Source organism: Macrobrachium nipponense, chromosome 31 (genome assembly GCF_015104395.2).
Source record: "Macrobrachium nipponense isolate FS-2020 chromosome 31, ASM1510439v2, whole genome shotgun sequence".
In the NCBI taxonomy this organism is placed as follows: Eukaryota; Metazoa; Arthropoda; class Malacostraca; order Decapoda; family Palaemonidae; genus Macrobrachium; species Macrobrachium nipponense.
In genome coordinates this window covers 26510237-26534471 of record NC_061093.1, presented here as the reverse complement: position 1 = coordinate 26534471, position 24235 = coordinate 26510237, and the positions used below count along the sequence as shown (strand labels likewise).

The following is a 24235-nucleotide window of genomic DNA, read 5'->3' as shown; positions in this document are numbered from 1 at the left end:
TTTTCAATTGCAATTTTTAACCAAAATTCCAAGAACTGATGAGTATGAAAGACTTTGAGTTAAAAAGATATATAAAAGTAAATACCAACAAAGCTAAGAAAATCATATACAAAACACCAGATTAATGCACTTTTCTACATTATCAAAGCAGTTTGACAGCTATTACAAACAGTTCCACAAAACCATGTTCCTACAGTCTCTCAGGATTACCCAAAAGATTTAGTCAATTAAGATGAAAATTGTGGCTCTAAAGTTCAAGCTGAACAGCCATGTGGGAAGCACCCATTGTCATCTAGTGTGTGGCTACCATAAACAGTAACTCCTTATAAGAGATCAAGTACAGTGCCCCTTGCAATCCCCCCCCCCCCCCCCCCCCCCGCCCCCCCCCCCCCCCCCCCCCCCCCCCCCCCCCCCCGTTCTACGTTTTCACATTTCCTCGTTCAACTTTGCGACAGATTTTTGTGGAACACATTATTCACTTTTCCACTGGGAACTTTCACCTATTTGCAGGTTTTTTTCTAAGGACCATATCTAAAATTATTACTAATTCGCTTTTTTTTCCTAGAGCAACACTATTTATTTACTAATTACTGTATTTTTTCATATTGAGTTTGTGACAATACTGATTTTAATGATAAAAATGATTTACAGCATACTTATAATATAGTTATGTATCTATTAAGCTTATTCCAGGTTGGGCACCAAACTAATATTGCTGTAAGATTTTTGAAGATAGAGCATATTTATACAATATATTTAAAATATTCAACAATTATTTTTGTTTTATTTCCCAGTAAAAGTAGACTGGAAAATAAAATGAAAATAATTAGCAAATATTTTAAATATTGTACAACATGCTTTACCATAAAACTTTACAGTAATATAATTTCAAATACATCGAGAGAGAGAGCGAGAGAGAGAGAGAGAGAGAGAGAGAGAGAGAGAGAGAGAGAGAGAGAGAGAGAGAGAGAGAGAGAGAGCATATGCTTAGTCTGGGGCTAACCTGGAATAAGCTTCATAGAACATTCAACGTTATAAGTACACTGTAAATTATTTTTATCGTAAAAAATCTGTATTTAGTTACGAGCACAATATGAAAAAATACAGTAATTTGTAAATAAACAGTGTTATTAAAAAAAAAAGTGAATTACTTATAATCTTAAAAGGCTTAATACTTCAATGCTATGAGAGGAAACAGCTTATGTAACTTGATCAGTTGTCAAATGCTCTGTAAGACAGATATTAATTTGTTTTATTATGATAATTTAAGGTATATTTTTGTATGAACTATCAAATTAAGCAGTGAAATGTTAAAATAGATAGTTATAAGCATTATAGTTTATGGGGTACTGGGTATTTGGCAGTTATAAGCATTTTTAGAGGGGATTTTTGCATTTCCACAACAGGTTCTGGAACCTATTCCATGTAAAAGTGGGGGAGCACTGTAGTTTAACAAGAACAATAAATCATGAAGACAACCTGTCACTAAATTGATGTATGGTAAAACTGTAAATTATATTGTTATGTTACAATAAAGTTTCATACATACTTACCTGGCAGATATATACATAGCTAAGACTCCGTCGTCCCCGACAGAAATTCAAATTTCGCGCCACTCGCTACAGGTAGGTCAGGTGATCTACGGGCCTGCCCTGGGCGGCAGGACTAGGAACCATCCCCGTTTTCTATCATATTTTCTCTCCTTCCACCTGTCTCCTGCGGGGAGGCTGGGTGGGCCTTTAATTGTATATATCTGCCAGGTAAGTATGTATGAAACTTTATTGTAACATAACAATATCATTTTCATACAATCAACTTACCTGTCAGATATATACATAGCTGATTGGCACCCTTCGTCTGGAGGGTAAGAGACAGCTACTATATGGAATAGACAGGTAAACAACCTATGTTGTAGGAATAAATAAAACCTTGGTTCCTACCTGATAGGTGGTAGACTTCGTGGGTGTTTGCCCAGTAGTCTGCATCACCTCAGAAACTTTAGCGAGATATATGATCTATGGCCAAGAGTTCTTGTGGGTCTGCCGATGGGGTCTTATCCGCTTACTCGGCAGAGCCTGAAAGGACTTTGTCAATGGGTGCTGATCCACTTATATGACAATACACCTTATGAAGGAGCACACAACCAATCCCGACCACCTGATCCTAACCATATGTTAGAACTAAGGATTGTTCCGAGTTATCCCCGAACTCTTCACAACAACCGTAACTCAAAACCACTACGCACACATACATAATTTCTAAAAAAAAATTATACTCATCTAATTATATATGACAAGATTCTCTTACTGACAACATAGACGGCCGCCCGCCATGCTAAACCAGGTCCTCCATTGTTCCGAAGAGACTCCAGACCATATCTAAAAAGAAGAAAAGTATACTTTTTAAGGTTTGGTGTCGGCTCCCGTACCCAGAATCGTATCCGCCGATACGAAAGGACCAGAGAAAAACACTTCTCATATGTCACACGCAACGTCTTTCAAGTAATGAGATGCAAATACTGAGTTGCATCTCCAAAATGTCGTATCTATGATGTTTTTAAGCGACATATTCTTATGAAACGAGAGAGACGTCGCTACTGCTCTCACTTCATGAGCTTTACTTTCAACAGTCGCAACTGTTCGTCAGAACAGACCTCTATGGAGCGTCTGTTCAATGACGTTCCTCACAAAGAATGCCAGAGCATTCTTGGACATCAGTCTTGTGGGGTGTTTCTTTTACTGCGCACCCAAAGACCTTGTCTAGAGCTCCCATCTGATGCTTTCTCTGAATGTAGAACTTTAGAGCTCTTACAGGGCATAGAGATCTTTTCTGCTTCTCTTCCTACGAGACTCGATATGCCTTTGACTTCGAATGACTTAGGCCAGGGATTCGAGGGATTCTCATTCTTAGCTAAAAACAGGGTCTTAAACGAGCAAAATAGCTGAGTCTCCCTTGAAACCTACTTTATCCTGCAGAGCATGTAATTCACTAACTCTCTTTGCCGTAGCTAAAGATAATAGGAATAGGCATTTCGGGTAATGTCCTCTAAACGATGCCCGATGAGGAGGTTCGAATCTTTCAGATGAAAAAAACTTGAGAACCACGTCTAGGTTTCCAGTTCGGAGGGACCGGTTCCTTCGACTTTGAAGTCTCAAAGGACCTTATGAGAGCGTGGAGATCTGTTATTTCTGCCAGATCTAATCCTCTATTCCTGAAGACTGCCGAGAGCATACTTCGTATCCCTTTATTGTGGATGGCAGCTAGATGAGTTGCTCTCTCTAGGAATAGAAGGAAATCAGCAATTTCCGCTATAGAGTAGTGGAGGAGGACAAATTCTTAGTTCTACACCACCTTCTAAAAACCTCCCACTTCGACTGATATACTTTCGTAGTGGAGGTTCTCTGCGTGCTCTCGCGATCGCGCTTGCAACTTCGCGAGAAAAGCCTCTCGCTCTGACAAGTCTTTCGATAGTCGAAAAGGCAGTCAGAGCGACGAGCGGAGAGGTTTTGATGGTACCTCTTGAAGTGTTGGTCTGAGAAGATCCATCCTTCTTGGTAGGGATCTGGGAAAGTCTACGATCCACTCTACCACCTCGTGAACCATTCCTGGGCCGGCCAAAAGGGGGCTAATTAACGTCATCCTCGTCTCCTTTGACGCCACAAACTTTTTTAGTACTAGTCCCAGGATTTTGAATGGAGGAAAAAGCATAGACGTCTACGCGAGGGACGCCAATCTAGCAGGAAGGCGTCTACCATAAGAGCTCTTGGGTCTTCCACGACCGCGCAAAAGACTGCCAGCCTTTTGGAGATGAATGTGGCGAAGAGATCCACATGAGGTGTCCCCCACAGCGACCAGAGATCTTGACACATCCTCGTGTAGGGTCCACTCTGTATGAAGGACCTGGTTCCTCCTGCTGAGCTGTCCGCCCTCACATTCTTTACTCCCTGACGAACCTTGTCATCAGGGAGATGTTCCTGTGAGACGTCCAAAGCAAAAGGTCTCTCGTCAGCTCGTAAAGGAACGAGGAGTGAGTCCCTCCCTGTTTTCGAATGTAGGCAAGTGCGGTGGTGTTGTCCACGTTTACTTGCACTACTTTGTTCGACACCAGAGGTTCTAGACTCTTCAAAGCCAGATGCACGGCGAAGAGCTCTTTGCAGTTTATGTGCCAAGACACCTGCACTGGTTCCCAGGTGCCTGACACCTCCTCGAGCCTAATGTTGCTCCCCAACCTTTCTCCGACGCGTCGGAGTACAACACTACATCTGGGTTCTGGGTTCTTAGAGAGATCCCTTTGTTCTCTTTCAGAGGGGGCAACCACCATTCCAGGTGCGGTCTTATCTCCACTGGAATGGGAAAGGCGTCCGAAAGTTGTCCAGTTTTCCAACTCCAAGACTTCTTGAGGAAGAATTGAAGCAGACGTAAATGAAGTCTTCCTAGCGGGAAGAACTGTTCGAGCGAGGAAAGGGTCCCTAGAAGGCTCAACCATTCCCTCGCCGACGTCTGTTCCTTCCTTAAGAAGAGAGAGACTATCTGCAAACCTTTTGCGATTCTCTCTTGCGAAGGAAATACTCGAAAACCCCGAGAATCCATCTGAATCCCCAGATAGACTAAGTTCTGTCTGGGGTCAGCTGCGACTTCTCGAGGTTCACGAGCAATCCCAACGCTTTGATCAGTTCTAAAGTTAACGTCAGGTCCTCCAAGCACTGTCTCTCTGATCTGGCACTGATGAGCCAGTCGTCCAGATACAGAGATATTTACTCCTTTGAGGTGAAGAAACCTCGCCACAATTTTTCATCATGGCTTGTGAAGACCTGAGGAGCTGTGGACAGGTCGAAACACAAGGCTCTGAACTGAAAGATCCTTCCCCCGTCATGAACGGAGGTACTTCTTCGATGAAGGGTGGATCGGGACGTGAAAAACATAGGCGTCCTGGAGATCTAAAGACACCATCCAATCTCCCTGTCGTAATGACGCCATGACTGAAGCAGAAGTCTCCATGGAGAACTTCTCCTTCTGAACAAATCTGTTCAGAGAGCTGACGTCCAGTACTGGTCTCCAGCCTCCCGAGGCTTTCGCCACCAGAAAAAAAAGGCGATTGTTAAAACCCGGGGAGTGTGAATCCCGTACCAATTCCTAATCCGCTCTCTTGTCCCACATTTGTTCCACCATCGATCGAAGAGTATCCCTCAGCACAGGATCCTTGTACTTGGCTGTTAGTTCCCGTGGTATTGACGTTAGGGGAGGAGTGTTCAGGAAAGGGATACGATATCCCTTCCTTATTACAGACAACGATGACGCTTCTGCATTTATCAGTGTCCAGGCTTCCACAAATCCCAGGAGCCTGGCACCTACTGGTGCTTGGAGGAGAGAATCTTCATTTTCCCTTTAGATAGAGGCGCATATAGAAGTGCTGCTCTCTGAGCATGTGAGACTGCCTTTGTTAAGAAGGCGCCATATACAGTCCTTTTCTTTAAAAGACCTGCCCCAAACAAAGAGGAGATTTCAAAAGATCCATCCTGTACCGCCTTGTCAATACAAGACAATATGCATAACAGGGCTTCAGGTTCGATTCCTTCCGAATCATGGGCTTTCTTGGACATCACCCCAAGGGACCAATCTAAGAAGTTAAAAACTTCCAATACACGAAAGCGTCCCTTGAGGAGATGATCCAGTTCCGAAATTCCCCACGTAATCCGTGCAGAATTGAGACTTTGACGCCTTGAAGCGTCAACCAAAGTCGAAAAACTGTTTCGGTTGTAGAAGGGAGAGCAATACCCATATTTTCTCCCGTCCGATACCAAATGCCTCTTTTCCCAGCTAATCTTGCTGGAGGCCTGCAGAAGACTGTCCTCACTAAGTCTTTCTTAGACTTCATCCATGAGTCTAAGGAATGTAATGTTCTCTTCATCTATATGGTGGGTTTCATTTTAAGAAAAGACGAAGGCTTCTTCGTCTTAGCCCTGGAAAAGAGCGAGCGGAGGAAGGAGGAGAGCGGCAGGCGTCAACTCGTCTCCGTACTCCTCAAGAAGTAGGGTAGTCAACACCTTATAGTTAGACAGACCCTCTCTTCCACTATATTCGTCATCCGAGTTTTCCTCTAACTCGGGATCTAAAAGCGTCTCCGCTCTCCTTCCCGAACATTCTTCTTCTTGCGGAGACAAACTCCTAACAGGAGAGGGGCTAAGGGAATGATAATCCTTCCTCTTTCCCGCTCTAATAATCTTGGAAGGCGTCATAAGCTTCGGCTTCTCTAGAATTTTAGAAGACTCTTCATGCTTACATGACGCTTCCCGTTCGCCAAGCGTCATGGATGACGTCTTTTGCTGACGTCTCGATGACGCTTCGCTCTTGGAAGACGCTCCGCTCTCCAAAGGCGTCCTAACTTGGCGTCATAATATTGGACGGAGCGTCATGTCTATGCTCCGTTTCAATGACGCTTCGCGTCTAAAAGACGTCTTACGTCTCTCTGGCGTTACGAAACTCTCGTAAGCACCTGTTCTCGCTCTCGCACTAGACGCTTCTGTAAGACGTTTAGCCGTTTCCCGTCTGTATGACGCTTTGTCGTTGAACAGGTAGAGAGGACGAGACTTCTTGATTGGAAGCGCAACGTCCTTCCTACGAGGCGCTAAAACTCCCACCAAGAGGCCAGTTGTTCTTGTACTGCCATGATAATCTTCCTTGAAGCTTCTCCCACGTCAACTGCATGACGCCTTTCGTCATCAATCGAGGGAGAAGTAGGAAAGGGTTCTTCTGCGTCCTCGTCGGGTGACGCTGACGCCACCTTCGCCTTCAATTAATAGAAGAGGGGAGCGTCATCTGAGAAACGCTCTGGACTAGAATCCCTGTCAGGCGTCATATGACGCTTCAGCGGTCTCGACAAGTTCGATTCCTTCCACCCCTCGTTTAGGTGAGGGAGAGGGAGACGGACAGAAACACTCGCAAGGACGCTTTTTCTATAGCGCCCTTGAGCCGCCTGCAACGAAGCAGAGCTAGCTGAAGGGACGTCTGACCGTTGGGATTCCCCACAACCTCCTTAAGGCTTTCGACTTTTCCTTCTCCTCTGGGCTCGTGAGCTTGGAAAGGGTCTAGGCCTGGGAGCGTCGCAGGGACGATCAAACGCCCCCTCCACCACACTGGGAGAACTCACTTCACTGTAATGCTCACTTTCACTAGCCTTACCTTTGAAGTCAGCCATCTTGGACTTCATGTCTCTAATTGTAGCTTTCAGATTGGCGATTTCCGATGCCGAATCCGAAAAAGCACTCTGAGAATGAGATACATAGGGAGAATCTACATCAGTAGGATTAGAATTATCAGTGAAAGGCTCAATAGGCCTTGAACTCACACCTTTCAATCGTCTAATTCTATCCCTCTCTAACTTCTTCAAATAAGAAGTCAAAGTCTTCCACTCTTCTGCATTCAATCCCTCGCATTCCTTACAAGTATTAATAGCAGAACACTGAAACCCCCTACATTTACGGCATACCGTGTGAGGATCATCCTCACCCTGCAGCCTACATTCACACACATTCTCACACTCACATTAGAATCAGACATACTGAGAAAAATAAAATCCAAAAAGCAATTCCAAAACCAGTCCACAGTAGCGAATGCCAAAAACACGATCCAGATACGTCACCAAAAAGCCGAAAAAACGATGATCAAAGGATGAAATGAATCTAAGTCAGGAGGTAATAACAACAATGTTGATACCACCGGCGACAGAGAAAATATGATAGAAAACGGGGATGGTTCCTAGTCCTGCCGCCCAGGGCAGGCCGGTAGATCACCTGACCTACCTGTAGTGAGTGGCGCGAAATTTGAATTTCTGTCGGGGACGACGGAGTCTTAGCTATGTATATATCTGACAGGTAAGTTGATTGTATGAAAATTAATATTTATAGATGAGTAAATCATTGATATAAGCATTTTAGGGGGTGTATATACTTAAGAGTATCAGTTGTAAAAGGGTACTAATCTAAGATGTCTTAGGATGCTTTGGAATGATGGTTTGAGGTGTATTTTTGTTTGTAATATTAAATTGTTTTATTATGATAATTTAAGGTATATTTTTGTATGAACTATCAAATTAAGCAGTGAAATGTTAAAATAGATAGTTATAAGCATTATAGTTTATGGGGTACTGGGTATTTGGCAGTTATAAGCATTTTTAGAGGGGATTTTTGCATTTCCACAACAGGTTCTGGAACCTATTTCCATGTAAAAGTGGGGGAGCACTGTAGTTTAACAAGAACAATAAATCATGAAGACAACCTGTCACTAAATTGATGTATGGTAAACTGTAAAATTAAGGTTTTATATATACTTATCCAGTAATTACATAGTGATTAGTTTTCCACATATGGCAGCCAAAATTCAAATTTCACAGGTAGTGCTTGATTGCACAGTGTAGTTATGCAGTGCTGCCCTTACCTGCAGATTAGGAATGACTTAGCTAATCACCTCTTTCTGTTTTATGCATAATGCCCATCAGAGAGGATGAGGGAGGGGTCCAATCTTGTAATTACTGGGTAAGTAATATATATAAACTCATTTTATTATAAAAATTACTATATAAGTGACTTACCCAGTAATTAAGTAGTTGATTCCAAATTGAAAGGGAGGTGGGATCATGCACATATTCTACTCCAAAACATTGGGTCATGTCATGAATTTGAAATAAAAAAAAAGTTGCTAGCATTGAAAACAATGCTTGTCTTTCTTATCAGCTAAGAGAGGGGGACTTTGCAACGAGGGAAATACTCCTATGGCTAGCACAGCATGCTAGGTGCCCACCCTTGCCCTGGCTGCAGCACCAAATAATAACGAGACAACACTGACACCTACACTGAAATAAAGTCTCAACCATCCACCGAGTGGTGGGTGCTCCAGGTACGTTGTAACCCCTGGCTCTCCAAACTCAACACCTTACTGAAAAGGTGAAGAGTTAGTAGGAGAACATCTTGTGCTTCCTTCCGCAAAGCCCTGCCAGTCACTAAAAATGGTCTTGAGGTATTGGAAAATTTCAAATCTGTTTAAACTTTCATAAAGATAGTAAGAGGAAAAGATCACTTATACTTCTGGTAGGTCGATAGTAGAATGGACGTAAAGAGCATATGGCATCTGAAAACTAAGGAGGTAGAGATGCTATTCTGATGTCCTTAGCACTCCCAAAAAACAAGTAAAAAATGAAGTCCATACAAGATAGACGATATGTTTAGACAGAGAAAGAGACGGATTCTGCCATAACTCCCTTGGTTATGGATGGGCCTCTGATTTCGGTTAAGCTCAGGGAATTCCTGAAAAATTCCAACTAGACAGAGAGCTCTTTATACTACTTCCCATCAGGGGAGTGCTACTGGGCACTTGCAGCAAGAGCTGGAGCCAGACTGTAGCTGGTGCCAGATGAGAACGGTGGGCTCAGGAACTGGTGGCCACTCGGAGCATGAGGTGGCATCAGGCTGTGGCTTGTGCCAGAGGCAGTGGATGCCAGGCGAGCAAGGAGTTTGGGAGCTGGCGGACGCTTGTAGCATGAGCTTGGTGCCAGGCGAGCTAGGAGCTCAAGAGCTAGCTCGCACTCGGAGCATGAGTTGGTGCCAGGCTGTGGTGCTTCCTCCCCCAACACCAAGCCAGCCACAGAGAAGGGACCCAACATACTGCAATTTTCATAAATACTAGTTTCCACTTCCTTTGGATAATGTGATGCAAAGACAGACTTACACCTCCAAAAGGTTTGCAATATTGTGGAGACAAGTTACGTTTAAAAGCCATAGAAGTGGTTACAACTCTAATTTCATGAGCTCTTACTTTACATAAAGGGAAATTATCCTCTCCAAGAGAGGAATGAGCTTCTGTAATGAAGTTTCTAAGAAAGAATGCCAGGGCATTCTTTGACAGAGGTCATACAGGATTCTTCACAGAACACCATAAAGAAGCTGTACAGGATTCTTCACAGAACACCATAAAGAAGCTGAAGGTCAACGTACTCTGCTGTCCTGTGGAGGTAATACTTGAAAACTCTCACAGGACATAATACTCTCTCTTGATCACTTTAACCTAAAACATTAGACAAGCTCTTAATCATAAGAGAGGCCAAGAATTGGAAATGGACTACTTTGGCTAGAAATCCCAAACAAAATGAACAAACAGCATTCCCTTGAAAGGAAATCACTTCCTTCTCTAATGCGTGGATCTCACTTATCCTTTTTGCTGTGGCTAAGGTCACTAGAAAAAGTTTTCCAAATTAAATCTCGGATTAAAACTCACAGGTTCGAACTTGCCAGCCATTTCAGAACCACATCCAAGTTCCAAAGTACCACTGCTACTTATTTCTGTCTTGTGGTGTCAAAAGATTTAATTAAATCTGATAAGTCCTGATTGGAAGATAAATGCATTTCCTTGTGACAGAAGACAGGACTTAACATAGTTCTATAAGCCCTGATAGTTGAAGTAGCCAGAACTTTATTAATTTTCAAATATAGCAGAAAATCTGCTATCTTCACCATAGATATTTGAGAAGACGATACTCTGTTCTCTCTGCACCATGCTCAAGAGATGGACCACTTCGTTTGATATACTTCATCAGGGGGAGCATTGCTGAAACTGGTGACAGATCTGCAGATGAATCTACTTCCAGATCGAGACCTAGAGATGGGTCTTTGTCGACTGCCACAAAAGGGCTGCATCTGACGGGGAGAAAATGTCCTGGGCGGTAGTGTCGACACTTCCTTAGGACGCCTGGAGGATCGCGACAGAAGATACTGTGTACTCTTCTTCTGAAGATCTGAAGAAATCCCCAGAAACATGTCTTGCCAGAAAAGATGTTGATGGTACAACAGTGAGAAAACAAGGACCAATTTCTGAGAAGAGGTCATGCCCTTAGAAGTGTGGAAATACGAAAGTTCCCTCTTTTTCAGTAAACCCCTAGTACATAGGGAAGCCAACTCTTGCGAGCTATCCCTAACTCCTTTATCTATACAGGACAGTACCCCTAACCAGCCCAAGGAATTTGTCAGTAAGGACTGGGCATTCCTTAACCTTATGAGCGAGAGCTCCTACTGCCCAGTCAAGAAAACTAAGTACCTCGAACACTTTGAAGACGCTCTTGAAAAGGTGCTAACTCCAAAGAGTAAACATAATCTTCTCTGCATTTAAAGCAATCTCCAAGATTAATCAGCCTGGGAGGAGGCAGAAACTCCCAGAGAAGGAGCTGGTGGAGTAAAACTGGTGTCTTCTCTTAGACAATCTGGAAGGAGGGAAGCAAAAGATGGCTTTACCAGATCCCTCTTTTCTGAAAGCCAACAGTCAATCTCACTCAGGGCTTTCTTGGCGGACAAAGAAAGGGCTAATTTAGGCAGCATTGCAGGATCTACTGGTTGAGCTTCCATGAGAAAAGCAGAAGCTGGAGCAAAGATGAGTAAGCCAAAGGACGAGTATCTTGAGGGAGCCCATCATCTTCCTCTTCAGCTGAGGAAATTGCAGACATTGCTGCTAAGTCCAAGAGTTGAGGAGAGGACAGAGTCTTCTTAAGCAAGTTCAAAATGTTATCTAGCTTGCTCTGAATAAGATCTACCACATGAGGTACTTGCATACCCACAGGAGGAGCTGTCTGAAGCGGAAGTGTGAGACAAGTAGAAGTAGAAGGTTGGAAGATAACTGGTGGAGCTCCCATTACTGAAGCGATATGCAAAGATTCTTCTTCAAAATCCAAATGAGCGGAGGCAAGAGGGTGCATGGGCGCTCCAACAACAATGAGCGTCCCAAGTTTGGCAAGCAATCTTGTGGTAATACGTGCTCATACACTGCTTGAAAATTATTCAAGTCAACTTACGACACTGAAAGACACTCGGGCACCAGATGAGACCCGGGTGTCTGTGAGCGCTCAGGCAGAGTCCACACAAGATGAGGCGTGCTTACAAGAAGACAGACACTTGGAAGCCAAATTCTAACGCTCTGCAACTGGAAAACCAGACAAATACTGTTCCGGGCTATCTCAGTGACTGCACGAAGGACGAGGGCTATGAATTGGATCCCTGTTCTCCTTACACAGTACTGAAGGGGATTGGGATACTTCTGTTACGTGCCTTTTCAGTGGGCGTAAAGCATCCAAAAAACGCCACTGACATCTGGGAGAGAACTCATCCGAACTCGATGAAAAACTATGTACATCTAGCTATACACCTTTCCAATGGCACTTAGCGGCAACCTGGGAACTAGCAACAAGTTCAGCATAGGCGACTACCCTTATGCAGACCCCACCGACCTAAATTTGGCTACCAATTTGACTTCTCCCAGGTTTAGGGGTGTGTCACTGACCTTTGCCTAGGAGAATTGGTGGGCTGGGAAGCCACCTCCTCAAGCACTGCATCTGCACTAGGTGCTCAACTAACACAGAACTAACATTGTGAGCCATCAAATGCTCCAAAGCACACTAAGGACCTTCACTGATGTGGCTAACTGTGAAAGTTTCAGCAATTGACACAAATCTCTCGTCAATTCTACTCTCAAGACTGGCAATGGTGTTGGGTTCAGAAGTGAGGGAGCTGGGTAAAGGAGCGGATGCAGACAGACAACCGGGAACAGGGTCAAATTAAAGGTTCATCATCACTGACATCATCCTCCTTGAGGGATTCTTGGCTAGCTAATGACTTACTAATCCATCTAACAGATGCCTTTCTTTCCCTACCCCTTTCCAATTTACTTAAATGTGACTAACTTTTTCCATTTCTTAAGAGTCCTAGTCCTTACACTCACTACATCTTACAAAGCTGTACAATCCAAAAATACTTTACCAAACACGATGAAAGTCAACCAAAAGATTTAATTTTAAAACCAAGCTGGAGCTAACAACTAGCATAGCCATCAGCCAGCAGAAACAAATTGAAGCCAATTTTGCTAGTTGTTTCTCTCTTTCTCCAAAAGTCACCTAGCCACTAGAAAATAGCGTGACCCGCAAATTTCAAAATTCTAGATAAATTAGATAAAATTTGAATTGAAACTGCCGTACATGGAAAACTAATAGGTATGTAATTACTGAGTAAGTCACTTATATGAAACAGTGTACAGCTTCAAGTAAAGGAGAGATAACTCACTAGATTTTGGCAATGGTGAAGCAGAAGTATTGCGCATATGTGGTGGCACATAAGATGAATTGATAGTTGGCCTTCCTTTTTCCTCAGGTTCTATCGTAGTAACCTGCTGGAGAAACAAATACTAACTTCAACACAAGAACCTTCAGCTGATAAAATCCTCAACTCTTAATATGATCATTAGTGAAAATAAGATATGAATCTTGATTATTTGGATTTAGAAACAAAAGCTTTACACATAAAGGTAAATCTTACAGGTGCAGGTGCAGGTTGTTGCATACTTTCTGTCTTCCAAACACCATCTCTCTTGTCCCCATGTTCGCCCTTCTCACCATCATCATCTGCTGAGCCACCACCAAGATCTTCTTCATCTTCTATTTGTAATTTGTTTATTTTCAAATTTGTTAAATCTTTGTCTTTGTCATCTTCGAAATCATTCCATTCCTCCTCTTCCTGTAAATAATTCTAGAATAAATATGTTAATGTTGATGAATGAAAAGCATCACAAAACACGTTAAAAGAAATGTACATAGTATTTACAAAACCTTAAGTGCTTCCCAAATTTATCTTCAATAATAATTACAGCACAGGGAATTTCAAGTACAACATTGCATACCCCAGCACACTCAAACTCCGAAACCATGTTAAACAAAGTATGGACACAATTTACATGAGACTCTTTACACAGACAGAACATGAAAATTCCCATTAAAACAACATTTGCGACCATTTTCCATCAAAAACAAATTATGACAGATTTTAAATAACACATAAGCCTGTATACTTCTATAGATTCTGGGCCTTACAATTTCATAAAAAAAGAAAACAAAACCAGCTGTTTGCAAAAACTAATATAAATAAATGTTAATCCCTGTATTTTCCCATAAAAAACAGGTTGGTTTTAAAATAGTACTTTACTTACACTGACTGAAGCATCCAAAATATTATTTTATCAGTATCAACAGGTCTTCCCATCCAAAATGTCTGGTGCAATCAATTATATCACTGCACCGTTCCAGATGTACATGTGGTTGGAATAATGAAGCATCCACTCTAGTTTTGGGTTAATCTTTTGTTATATTTGAAAGTTGCTCTTAGCTACGAAAGTGCAGCCTAATTAGTTATTTAATAGAAACAATGTAACCTATTCAGTTATTTACTATTTTTCAAGGGAACTGTTCATTCTGAAGCTGGTGAATTATGGTTCTCCTGGTAATTTTAAAGTGACTGACAAGTCTGTTATTAATTTTCATATTTAATACTTGGTTAACCATTTACAATCTCCCCCCACCCTCAAAAACCTAGTGAGGGAATCCAAGTGACCTTAAAGGTTAGGTTAATGCAATGTTGAACCCGTTGTCCTAATTCAGATTAAGTAAGGAAGGCTTAGTACTGTTTAAACCTATTTTCCATTTATGCTCATTCCATTCCTAAACCAAAAACCCATTTCCCTAGGCCTAGGGACCTAACATATATATTTTTTTTTAAATATGGAGGAGCTTCAAATGGATTATTGCAACATTTCCAATGGAAACACACATTTCACCAGTTTGAGAATGAACAGTAATATTCCAAATAGTACAGTATTTACCCCATTTATGGAGTGTCAAGCACAGGCTTTTGAGAATGGGTGTCATGTAGAAGATAGCCAATGGCTATACCGAATATCAGCAATAATAGCAGCGATCCCCAGTTATCGGCACTGAAAATTCAGTTATCGTCGTCGCAAGACAAGCGCTGTAAAACCAGATGGCTGATAACCAAGGCCACCGATAACCGGGGGACTGCATGAACAGCATGATGTTGAGCCTCCAATCAACAAAAGGCATAAAATAAAAGTTCTTCAGAATGTTCTAAAACTTATGAAAATGAACTGGCCTAGTCAATTACTCAGAGTAGGCGATTTCACTTTCACACACACTTACAATTTCTCCTAATCTTGCCACTAATCTCAACATGCAAATTAGATGGCTTTTTAAATCAAACCCACTGAAGCAGAGGTTAACTTTGGTCATCCCCCAGCCATATTTTCAGCCATCATAATTGAATGTTTTATATTGTTTGTTTGTATGATGTTTTTACGTTACATGGAACCAGTGGTTATTCAGCAAAGGGACCAACGGCTTTACGTGACTTCCGAACCATGTCGAGAGTGAACTTCTACCATCAGAAATACACATCTCAAACTCCCCAATGGAATGCCCGAGAATCGAACTCGCGGTCACTGAGATAGCAGTCCAAGACCATACTGATCACGCCACTGAGGCGCTAAATGTTTTATATGCTTGTGAGATCTATGCCTATAATCACCCATCTTTAATTCTGTGACATATCTTGTGAACAATTTATGCAACTCCACAACCCCAAGTTGGAGGATGTATTTTTCTCCAAGGCTGATGAATAAATGAGCAAGTTTTTTATATAGAAAACCTTGATACTAGGCCATTTCAGTGGTAGGCACAACACGTGTAAAGAAGGCAGCATGTGTTACATGTACCCTGACAGTCAAGCCTCACATGAAAAGAAATATGTTGTTTGTTCTTAGAGAAGGAATGTGTGGTTAAGAGAGTTTCCATTCAGTAACAGTCTAGATTACATGTCTGCTATTCATGCTATCAGGGGGGGAAGCAAAGTCTCTCAATACCCTCTTTCCCAAGCCAGGACATGGCATGGCCCTGCAAGTTTAAGGAAAGTTTGGTTAGAAGGGATCCTTGCTGAAATGTCTGCCTCTGAGGATAATTTCATGTTGACTGAGATAGGAGCCAAGGCTTATGCTTGTGTCAGTGAGTTCTTGCTTGTATAATGGTAGAACAAGAGCTGTTTTGAGAAGAAATGGAACATAGATGTGCAGAAGCTACATCTGGTAATGAAATCCTCCAAACAACGTGTAAAATAAAAGTTATTAGTGCGCCTTAAACTCTCAACAATAACTGTATTTGGTTAATTATTCAGAATTTTTTTTTTTTTTGGGGGGGGGGGGGGGGGGGGGCCATGGTCAGTAATTTTTCTTTCAGCGCTAACATGAACCATCAGATGGCCAAAGTAGGGAAATGGAAGGAGTCATATGCTTCTTATCTGTAAAGTAAAAGGATACTCAGCAGCCAGACATCTGGGTTAAGAGACAATGTAAACTCATGCTACACTGTCTTGTAGGAATATAAAGAACCTGTAATTGTCAGACAAAAAAACCTGCATTACTTCCACTTTCCCCTTGTAAGCATGAGGAAGGGACTTGCTTCCATATAGTTTGTATTGTGTGGTAATAAAAAAAAAAATGAAATGGACTCTCCACCTGTATCTGACCAGTTCTAGCGCATGGTCTATTAATTCTCTCCACTACCAGCTGGTAGAGGAGAAAGAGAAAGGAAGGAGATCAGTCATCAAATCCACTCCCACTTTCAAAACCAACATGGCAGCAGACTGTTTACTTGCAAAAGGAGCAAAATTTTATAGCTTTGATAGGTTAAAGGAACCAGTTTAAGAGTATGAATGCATGAATTTTGTCCAGTTATACAAAAGACTCTAGAACCATTGCAGCTTACGCAAAATGTGTTCCTGGAAAGAATCTTCTCAAAACAGCAAACCAAGCCTAGCAGTATGCAGAGGTAGATTTCTGCGAGGGAGACTTTGAAGACAGACGGTCGATTGCATGTGACTCTTGTTTGAGTTAGTACCATTTCAGTTGTTGTGGAATGGCTACTGTACCAGGAACCAAATTTTGGTTCTGCAGACCTTGCTCTTAACACACTATATGCCTAATAGGATGAGATTTCCTTTGTTATACAAAAGTGCTTTCTCTCTTTATCCTTGACCAGTGATACAGTTATCTGGTACGTACGCTATATTCTAGAACAATTTAATTTTTTTATAGCTATACGTATGTTTTTCCATTTGGCTGGTCCATCCTCAAGATGTGACATACACTGTTACCTCAAACAAGTTCCAGACCAGAATTCTGTTTGTGTGAGGTTACCGCTTGCCGTGTCAATAGCACAAAACAATAATGTACAGAAACGAATTCCAGACTAACTCTCCCTTTAACGGTGCGGTAGGTCCAGAATTCCAGATCCACAGCCACTGTGATAATAATATACAAAATAATAATAACAATAATAATAAACTGTAGGATATGAGGGTATACTCATTTGCTAAGGAAACTAATATCAGAAATGTTCAAAGCACTTACTGAACCATAGGAAAATTATATTTTACGTCAAGAATGCAATTAGGCTAAACGACCGGACGGCGACATGTTCACGACAACACGATTAAATCTTTAAGCATACCATTCAAAAGATTGAAGTTCAACAAAATGAGATAGTGAAAACTCCTTACGAACTAAACTGAGTAAGTGAAGTCCTCGTAACATATGTGTTCAGGGCAGTTTTTAAATCCAACATGGCGTCTCTTTGGGACTAGAACAATTCCTCACTCACATGGCAGCCACGTCATTCCCAGAGCTCTATTAGAGCTCATTTGAACAATATTTGCGTATATATATAAAGTTTATTGATATTACTGAACGTTGTAATTGTAATCCTTGGCCGCAGTTCAAATGGCAACATCGTTTAACATTGTTGTAGAAAGTGTACCAGTGTCTATAGGCACAAATGTTTTGGGGATTTAGCACAAGAAACGGGAAGCTTGTTTACACAAGTGACTCCGCAAACATCAAGATGGCGTCAATCTTCTACGTGGAAGGTGTTTTAAGTAAAAATTTTGAAGGCAGCATGGAGGTAAGTTAGCAATGAGCATGGCTAGACTTCATTACCCTCTGTTTAATAGGAAATTATGGCATTAATTTGTGACTTGGGAGAAAAAACTTACTTTGAGAGGAAAATAGAGGTCTTGAGGTTTTGCTTTGATGGATGCTAGGCTAGCTCTTGACTGATATTTATCCTGGGTCATTGACTGGGTTAAAGTACTTTTTTGGGAAGGTGGCAGCTTTGTTGCCATTTGGTTGTTCACCCTATGGTCTAAAGTAAAATAATAAGTAGTACTACTGACCATAAGGTACACACCTCAAATGTGATAGCCTGTGGTAAGAGGTAAGCTCGCACAACCATCATTCTACAACTCGCCTGACTTACCTCATGATAAGCCTTCAATAGGTGTAGCCTACCCTTGCTTTCTAATCAAGGGGTAGCTAAAGCCTTTCGTAACCTTACTAAACGAGATTACGTTTGGTTTACAACTGGCCCACGACTATGACGATTTTGGGTAAAAATGAAGACTACTAATGCACCCCTCTGGTTTGTCAAATATCAGTTTAGGTAAACAACCACCTTGAGTCCATCTTACTCAGGCAGATCACCCTTATTCACTTTATATTTAATTGGTGAAACAAGAATACAATTACATCTTTAAGCATACCATTCAAAAGATTGAAGTTTCGTCAACATCATGTGATATATGAAAGCGCCATACAAACTAAAATAAGCATGTGAGGTCTTCCTAAAATATGTTTTCAAGGCAGTTTTTAAATCCAATATGGCGTCTTTCGCATCCGGTTCCTTTCATCTCCAGCATCGACACCACATCCTTCACAGCCTTCCCAGGGATCATTTGAACAATATTAGCGTATATGTGTAATGTTTATTGATATTACTCAAGATTGCAATAGTAATAAGCACAATAAAGCAATATTTTGTTGCCTATATTAGTTTAAGTATGAGATGTCCTATTCCCATTGTCATGGTTTGAACTAAAATTCATTTTTACCTGTAATCTGTGGTTTTATCCTTACTGCCATCACAAATGAAACTCCACAGTGCTTATTTGATTGTAATGATACACATTTTGTTCTTAATTCACTCCCAATTGCACTTGAAATACATTGAGTGTGTTGACAGGGAAGCCATGGCGGGAACAATTTTTGTCTTAATGCACAGCACAGGGTGCCCAAAAAGGCCCAGTATACCATTACAAGTACATACTTATTGCTCAGAAACCATATAACATAGTATTGCAGTTTTTTGTAAATGAAGATTGAATGTAAACTTGAATGTAGAACAATCTACAAAAAGTGCATTACTCAATGTTATATGGTTTCTGAGCGAAACTTGAATGGTACTGGGACTTTGACACCCTGTACTTACATCTGGCTGCCAAAAGCACCGGCAAGCAGACAACAGATTAGTAAATTGTTTATAACAAAAATTTTATCATTTTTTTATCGCACTTTTCATTGATTCAAGTCTATATTAATATTTTGCATGCTGGAAATGGCAACAATAAATTTCATTGTTGCCAATTTAGTGGAATTTCACACATACACCAATGCATTTACAAACTGTTTCCATGATTTCTAGTTGTCATAGTAATGCAATAATGATAAAATTGCTCTAATATGTATATATACTACCAATAGATACGGTAAATTCCCAGTAATTCTCCAGAAGCAATCCGCAGTGGCCTAGACTATGGCAATTGACGTTTTCCTGTTATTTTACTTACTGAACAAGAATTTAAAGTAATATTTATTCGGACGACTGTAATTGACCCCCAGGGGCCAGTACTAAACACGGTGAAATACATTGGACACCCCTATCCCTAGTGGATGTCGTATCCGTGGTTACGGCCCTTGCAGTTCTTGCAGAACTATTCTTTAGAATTACCCTGCAAGAAACATAACCGTGGATACGACATCCATTATAGGGATTGGGGCGTCCAATGTATTTCGCCGTGTTTAGTACTGGCCCCTGGGGGTTAATTACAGTCGTCCGAATAAATATTACTTAAAATTCTTGTTCAGTAGGTAAAACTACATTGAAAAACTGCAACTGCCATAGTCTGGGCTGCCATAGATAGGTACCCTAGATCTACCAATTATCCAGCGCACTCTTCTTCTTTCCTCCCAAAATCGCGAGTTTCCTTGGACTCAAGGGCGATCGTCATCACCGTTAAAGATTGTTGTGAAAAAAGTGTACCAGCGTCTATGGGTACAAGTGGTGCGCGGATCAAGCACAGGAAATGGAAGTTTATTGTCACAAGTAACTGCAAACATCAAGATGGCATCAATCTTCTACACGTAAGGTGTTTTAAGTAAAAATTTTGAAAGTGTCATGGAGGCAAGTTTTCAATGAGGATGGCTAGACATTCATTAACCTCTGTTTAATCTTAAATTATGACATTATTTTGTACTTTGTGAGAAAACTCTTATTTTGAGAGGAAAGTAGAGGTCTTGGAGTGTTGCTTCCATGACTAATGACTCATGACTGGTGCCCATCTCCGGTGTCATGATGTGTTAAAAGTACTTTTTCCGGAAGGTGGGTCAACGAGAGAGCAAGACTGGCTGAGGTAGGCCACTTGGTTGTTTACCTTATGTGTAAAATTGAAGTCCTGTTTAGTAGTACCAGCACCTTGGAGATGAACCTAAAAACATAAACAGAAGACTGTAAATAGTACCATACAAAACAAAAGGTATAAATAAAAACATTTAACAAACAGTAATAAGCATTACAGTGGCCGACTGGTGAGACCCAAGACGCAGTTTTAGTCTTCAATATTTAATGAATGAAGAGCTGGGAGACAGAGGTAGGAGTGAGTACTACTACCTACTCCTGTGAAAACTTGGCAATCCTAACTTTCCTTAAATGTTATGTCCTGACCTAACCTGACCCTACCTCCCTAACCTGACTTAGGGTGCTCCTTGGATCGCCCCACAATACCTAGTAGCCTAGTAACTTGTATTTTAGGTGTGGAAGTTTTCACTAGGGAGGCGAAAATAACACCAACGCCTATCCTTGTCTCCTAACTCTGCATACTACCCTTCAGATTTACCCTACACTGACCTCGCAGAATGTTCTGGAGCCATCGAACACCTGCCGGGCATTCAGGCTGCCTAGCTAAGGTGAGCCACGAGCCAGTAAATAGGTCTGCAACCTTAGCCTTGCCTACACAATGGGCTAGCCCTGCCAGACCTCCAATACCCTTCGAAATTTGACGTCGAAGTCTCACGTGAAAACCAACCACGTGCAGAAGTCATAGGTTATAGGTTACCTTTTGCGGGGGATCTTCTACCACGGGCGAATCCTCCGAAGGCTCTTCTAATTTCCTGACGGGCTCGACTTTGGACTTGAGGACTTGGATTTGGTCCTTTTTCTCAGACTCCTCGAGCCTTCTCGCGATTTCATCGGAGGTGGTGAACTTTTTCCCTTTGACCTTTTTCTTGTCCTTTTTGGCGAAGAAACTGTCTAAATCCGACATGGTTTAGTTCGACCAGATGTGAGTGAGAGAAATAAAGGGCGAAATCACATGGACCTAAACATCACCAAGAACGAAGACGATCGGGGAAGTAAGACCACCCTTTCAATGGTGTTGGATGCTTCACAAGTAAACAAATGACCATCGGATCGTCGTTACGAATACGCAATCGTTCATAAGATCAGACACCTCATGCATCTATGATCCTATATGGAAGGTGTTTCAATCTTCGTATGATTTAATGTTGTAAAAGAAAATGGGGATATTATTTTGCCGGGTTTATAACCATTCTTTCCGTCGAATAAACACAATACATTTCACAGTATGACGAAATTTTCTCTGCGGCTGATTCTAGGGGTAAATATTTAAATGTGTTAAAGCAAAATGCAAACCAACAACAAAAGATATATATACTTATCATTTTTGTAAGCTAATTAGCATATGAATTACATTTAGAAATCAAATATTTGTAATGGTAATACTTGAGAAATAGCAATATGGCCAGATGTTTCCGTTCATAAGTAAGTTTTAAATCTCATCTTTCGTAAGACCGAGATTAGCAGATGGTGTATGAACCCTAGGTCGTGTGTCGCCCTTACACCATGACCTTTGCTGGAGCAAAAACCAAGTTTTTGTTACTAGTTTTTGTAGATAATATTAGCATCTAAGTCATTCTCGAACCTTGTTATTTTAACATTTTTTTTACATTCGAATGTCACTGACATATTGCATGTGAACAGAGATGAAAAAATTGTGTAGGATGAACTTTTTGCTCTCTCTCTCTCTCTCTCTCTCTCTCTCTCTCTCTCTCTCTCTCTCTCTCTCTCTCTCTCTCTCTCTCTCTCTCTCTCTCTCTCTCTCTCCAATTTTTATTGCTCCATTTGCCAATGCACCAGGGCTTTTAAATTTCCAAGTTCTTGAAATTGTAAAGGTAAAATGAGCTTGATGTCTATCTAAATGTAATCAAGAATGCTATTTTTGAGTCTCTTTGCTTATTCCTTGCTCCGTAATTATTTAGCACACAAATTTCTTTTTCTTTCTAATCTTCAGGTAGAGGCAAAACACTGACGGAAGATGGAAGGAGTTTGTGGTTTTTTTGTGTGGTGCTAAAATAGTCAGTACTTATAGTTTTCTTGTTTTTTTAAGCTGAGTTGCAGTCAAAGTTTGTCACTCGATGTCTGGGCACATTCGAGCGTTTAATCCAAAAACTATCAGATGACCGGTAGGTACCTCGATCGTTCCACGCGGATTCCGAGTGGACGCTCTATCGCCACGTCACGTTCTGAGAATAACTCGGAGATCGTGTCCATGAGTTATGTCCGTTATGTGTTCTCCATTTGCACTTCCTCTTCAGCCATCGTTTATAAAACCAAATCTTGACTAATTCACTCTCAGCGAGAAAGTCACAGTATTCTGGGACCTATGTCCGTTCGATGCGTGACGTTCTCAGATTTCCTTGGTTAAGGAATCAAATCATTACTTAACATAGACTTGCAATTTAACATCACAATCATTTTCATGATATGAAATGAGATGACACATGCTTTCCTTCCCCCTGAGAAAGTCAAATTTACATCTACCCCAAACTCATTTACGTAAATAACTTGGCGATGCAAATGGCGCAAAATGAGAACAAATATTTTTAAAAAATGAACAAATGCACAACTTTTGCGGCAAGGTCATCGCCACTGCCATGCAAAGACACTTCCTTCTCAAGGTCTTAGGTCTTGCCTCCCGAACAAAGCTCACCCGGTAACATGCTTCTGCTCTCCTGTCAAGGTTAAGTACCAAGATGGAGAAGAAAATAAAATAACAGAGGCATTAATTTCAGGAGCGAGTGTACCCATCGTATCAAAGATATTTCTTCATTTGATTTGCAGATACAAATATTGAAAGTAATGAAGGAAAATAAGGAAATCTGTTCTTGAGACGTTTAGGTTACCTGCTACAATACAACAATACAATACCCAATCCAAAATTCTGCGCACGACTTTTTCTTATGCAGTTGTGAAACACTGTCATAAATATTTGAGCATATTTGTCGTCTCTGAGCCATTATACACTGCTTTATACACACACACCATAATATATATATATATATATATATATATATATATATATATATATATATATATATATATAATGGTGTGTGTGTATAAAGTAGTGTGTGTGTGTGTGTATACACATATGTGTGTGTATGTATGTTATGCATGTATGTATGTCTAATATATATAATTAATGAACCAGTATCTCAAATTGGTACAGTTTGTAACTCACCGTTAAGACTGACGTTTTTCTAATTGTCATTCATTGTGACGTTCGCTAACAGAAAGCTTGATGAATACTTATTGTTTAGAGCGCTATGAATTGCATAACGTTGTACAGAATGTTAATTTTATAGTATGGAATGATATGCTAACAATGCAGTAATAGCTTTGCCAGATAACCTTGCCGTGGCATCTCTCGAGCTGTGAATGATTATTCCTTAACGACATGTTTTATCTAAATCTTTATTTTGCATTCCGAATGGGAAGATAGGATATACAGTTAGGTACGAAACCTTGTTATTATCACAAAATACGATGGGAACAGTTAACTGAAAATATTGAGTTTATGCGCAGGCAACAAACTGCCGTCGCAGAACTGGTTTGGTTGTTCCTGCAGAAAATAAATAAATAAAAATAAAATAATAATAATAAAATAAAAATAATCCTGTTAATCTTCCCTTACAAAGATCTATCAAAACGTAGTTCATATTTATGTAGGTAGACAGAATCATAACGAATGACCGACCTCTGTCTCATGGTATTTCCCAAAGCGCAAAAGTGGAAGGTTCATTTCCGTCGGACTTGATGACCTGTAAAGATTCCGCTCAGTTTCTGTTACTGAAATTTTTTTTACCTATTTATTTAAAGTAAGGCAAGGTGTTCTGGAGCCTTTGT

At 41.0% G+C, this 24235-nt stretch overlaps 1 protein-coding gene across 6 annotated transcripts in view; it reads right to left on the bottom strand.

Annotated features, from left to right (window-relative positions):
• The window catches only part of LOC135206706 (protein CDV3 homolog), a 46474-nt gene extending 25078 nt beyond the window's left edge, over positions 1 to 21396 (bottom strand). Inside the window, exons 1-4 of one of the 6 annotated variants that reach the window (XM_064238129.1) lie at positions 21090 to 21396; positions 20409 to 20462; positions 13344 to 13553; positions 13092 to 13194 (exon numbers count right to left, since the gene is read on the bottom strand). In XM_064238129.1, the coding sequence (XP_064094199.1) occupies positions 13092 to 13194; positions 13344 to 13553; positions 20409 to 20462; positions 21090 to 21296 (574 nt within the window). In that variant the 5' untranslated portion in view covers positions 21297 to 21396. Of the gene's footprint in view, positions 1 to 13091; positions 13198 to 13343; positions 13554 to 20408; positions 20463 to 21089 lie in introns of all 6 variants that reach the window. The other 5 variants (XM_064238128.1, XM_064238130.1, XM_064238133.1 and 2 more) reach the window with 5 other exon arrangements.
• Positions 21397 to 24235: the final 2839 nt, after the last annotated feature.